Genomic DNA, 3,000 nt, shown 5'->3' on the forward strand with positions numbered 1-3,000 from the left:
ACCTGTGCAGGTGACCCGACGGCCCAGGTGTGTTACCTGTGCAGGTGACCCGTTGGCCCAGGTGTGTTACCTGTGCAGGTGACCCGTGGGCCCAGATGTGTTACCTGTGCAGGTGACCCGACGGCCCAGGTGTGTTACCTGTGCAGGTGACCCGTTGGCCCAGGTGTGTTACCTGTGCAGGTGATCTGTCGGTTACCTGCATAGGGCTGCAGCTCCTGTCCTCGTCGCCCTCGGCGACCATCCGGGCCAGCACCCCCCTGCTGCCCCGGGGGGAGGAGGCCGTGCTCTCGATGTCACTCTCCAAAAACGTCTGAAACACCCCAACAACCGTCACTATGGTTACGGGGGGGACAGAAGCTTCTAGAATACACTTGACAACTGGTACCGTCCACACTGGTCCACACTACACCGGTAGAATAACGTTTTCACGGCTGAGACTCAATAAACATTTGTGCTCACCACATTTGGCTCAATAAACATTGCTGGTATAGCTTGGTGAGCACTAGCAGAAGGCAGTCAGAGTAAAGTCAGAACATTGACTTCTGAGAAAGGGAGATTCACCTCCTCGGCCGTCTCGTCCTCCTCGTCTTCGTCAGGGCGGTACTCTTCATCGGAGGAGTCCTCCTCCTCAAGTGGGATGTCCACAAACTGGGGGCGCTGAGGGGGGGCAGTTTGGCAGGGTGAGAGAGAGACAGGGGGGCAAAATTATTTGTATGATACATGATCTTTGTCCAGATCAAGGACACCATTATTTCTGTATGGGTGGTGTGCGTTTCAATGCTACAGTATGTGCCTTCTTTTACTAATGCAGAGTTGCATTGTGGATAAAGGGGAAGGCAGGAAGAACACACCTTCAGCTCGTTGGGTTTCTTCATGGGGGAGATATTCCAGGTAGGGATCACCTGAAAGACACGCCTTCAGTTTAATTCAAACTGCAGGGTCAGTGTCACCTCAACGTTCAAGATGTGTTTCATCTACCTAGCACTGACATTAAAGTAAATGCAACGGTCACAAAAGCACAGCCTCTCTAGGGAGGAACTCACCACTCCTTTCTCAACCACTTCCTTTAGTTTGGAGCGGGTCATCTTGGGTTCCTGACGGAAACAAGGGAGAGGAGAGGTTCCTTTAATGGTTTGCAACCTTCTGAGACTGCATTTGCGTTTCCTTGAAAACAATTCTCCACTCCTGTTAAATATCCATAAAAAACAGCAGTGTGCTATCCCCTTGTTATTCCCAGGTCCAAAGTGAAAAAACCACGGAGACTCACAAACACCGGAATGGCCTCCGTCTCGTTGATGGCCGCCTTCATCATGGCCACCACGTGCTCGTTGGTGATGACTTCCTGTGGGGAAAGGAAGAGGCGGTGTGGTGGTTAGGGAAGTGGATGAAGACTGCAGGTTCAATTCCCATGTGTGAATGTGAGAGTGAGTGTGTGTGTGTGTGTGTGTGTGTGTGAGTGAGTGTGTGTGGGAGAGTGAGTGTGTGTGGGAGAGTGAGTGTGTGTGTGGGAGAGTGAGTGTGTGTGTGGGAGAGTGAGTGTGTGTGTGGGAGAGTGAGTGTGTGTGTGGGAGAGTGAGTGTGTGTGTGGAAGAGTGAGTGTGTGTGTGGAAGAGTGAGTGTGTGTGTGGAAGAGTGAGTGTGTGTGTGTGAGAGTGAGTGTGTGGGTGTGTGTGAGAGCGAGTGAGTGAGTGAATAAGGGACTGAATGACTGCATGAGTGAGTGAGTGAGTGAGTGAGTGAGTGAGTGAGTGAGTGAGTGAGTGAGTGAGTGAGTGAGTGAGTGAGTGAGTGAGTGAGTAATTGTCACAGACTCAGTCCGGGCGTGGCGCGTGGCAGACTCACATGGATGATGTTGCGCACGTTGGCGGAGGTCAGGTTGTGCTGGCGGGACTTGCTCTCCAGCTCTCTGTCCAGCTGTCTGTCGATCTCCACCTCCATCTGACTCTCCTCCAGGCCCTCTGACCCCCCCTCCTGCCCCGAAACAGAGCCCCCCGCCCCGCCCACCTCCCCGCAGGCCACGCCCCTCTTCCTCTTCGCCCCGCCCCTCCTCTTCCTCCGGCGTCTCTTCCCTCGCTGCTCGTCCTCTGTCAACATCATAAACTTTATTAAAAATGATCACTTCAGTACCATTTACTGACCCAATAACAAGTTCAATCAATGGAACAGACACACCGTGTGAATGCAGGGTCACACAAAGCAGGGTTATGGATTCAGCCAGATAACTGCACTGACTAAATCTGGAACATGGGCTGAAGCAAAAAGGTCCAGGTTTTACTCTATGTAGTTACCTCTCTAACACCGTCTAATTTCTGTCTAACCCTAACCCTGCTTTGTGGAAAAGGCCCTTAAGGACCAGAAGCTGGGGTTTGCACTGTCTGAGAGTATATCACAGGTTACGATACACCACACGAGCTCCGTGAAGTGTAAAGTGTTTGAATCCAAAACGGTTTTGTATTTGACCCAGGTCTGCTGCATATACTGAAGGGTCTCACCCAGGGTAATGATCAGGCTCATGTCACTGTCCTCCTGGGCCAGCAGGGGGCGCTGTGAGGGGCTGGAGCACAGCTCAGCATCCTTCCCACTTCCTGTCTCACCTGGAGACGGAGCTACGCCAGCCTGGACTGGGATACAAACATTTAAAAACATTTAAAAACATTTAAGAGCGCAAATGTGCAAATAAGCTCACTCTATCATGGGTTAAAAGAAGAAAATGAGATTGTGGGGTTCGATTCTCGGTCCTGCCAAAAGCCAAGTTTGGCCGGCTCACGTGGAGCAGCAATAATTGGCTCGCTGCTCCAGAGGGAGGGACTTGGCAGGGTTAGTAGATAGCCGCACAAACATAGCACCTCGGGCACCTCGGAATCACGGTTACAGCTTGGGAGGCGAGACGGCTTGAAGAAGGCGTGTCGCTCTCCCGTTGGCCGCCAAGGGATGGGGTGTGGGCGGTGTATCTAATACTGGCTCTAATTGAATCAGACGGGGTCCAATTGGCTACCAAAT

The 3,000-nt window shown here is 52.2% G+C and overlaps 1 protein-coding gene across 1 annotated transcript in view; it reads right to left on the reverse strand.

Moving 5' to 3' along the window:
- LOC133120032 (GON-4-like protein) overlaps positions 1-2,621 on the reverse strand; it is a gene marked incomplete at both ends in the record, with an annotated part of 7,471 nt that extends 4,850 nt beyond the window's left edge. Inside the window, 7 exons of the mRNA XM_061230169.1 lie at positions 197-310; positions 562-657; positions 852-902; positions 1,044-1,094; positions 1,268-1,342; positions 1,843-2,084; positions 2,493-2,621. Of these exons, the coding sequence (XP_061086153.1) occupies positions 197-310; positions 562-657; positions 852-902; positions 1,044-1,094; positions 1,268-1,342; positions 1,843-2,084; positions 2,493-2,621 (758 nt within the window). The remainder of the gene's footprint in view (positions 1-196; positions 311-561; positions 658-851; positions 903-1,043; positions 1,095-1,267; positions 1,343-1,842; positions 2,085-2,492) is intronic.
- Positions 2,622-3,000: the final 379 nt, after the last annotated feature.

This window comes from Conger conger, unplaced genomic scaffold (assembly GCF_963514075.1).
Source record: "Conger conger unplaced genomic scaffold, fConCon1.1 SCAFFOLD_249, whole genome shotgun sequence".
NCBI classification, from domain to species: Eukaryota; Metazoa; Chordata; class Actinopteri; order Anguilliformes; family Congridae; genus Conger; species Conger conger.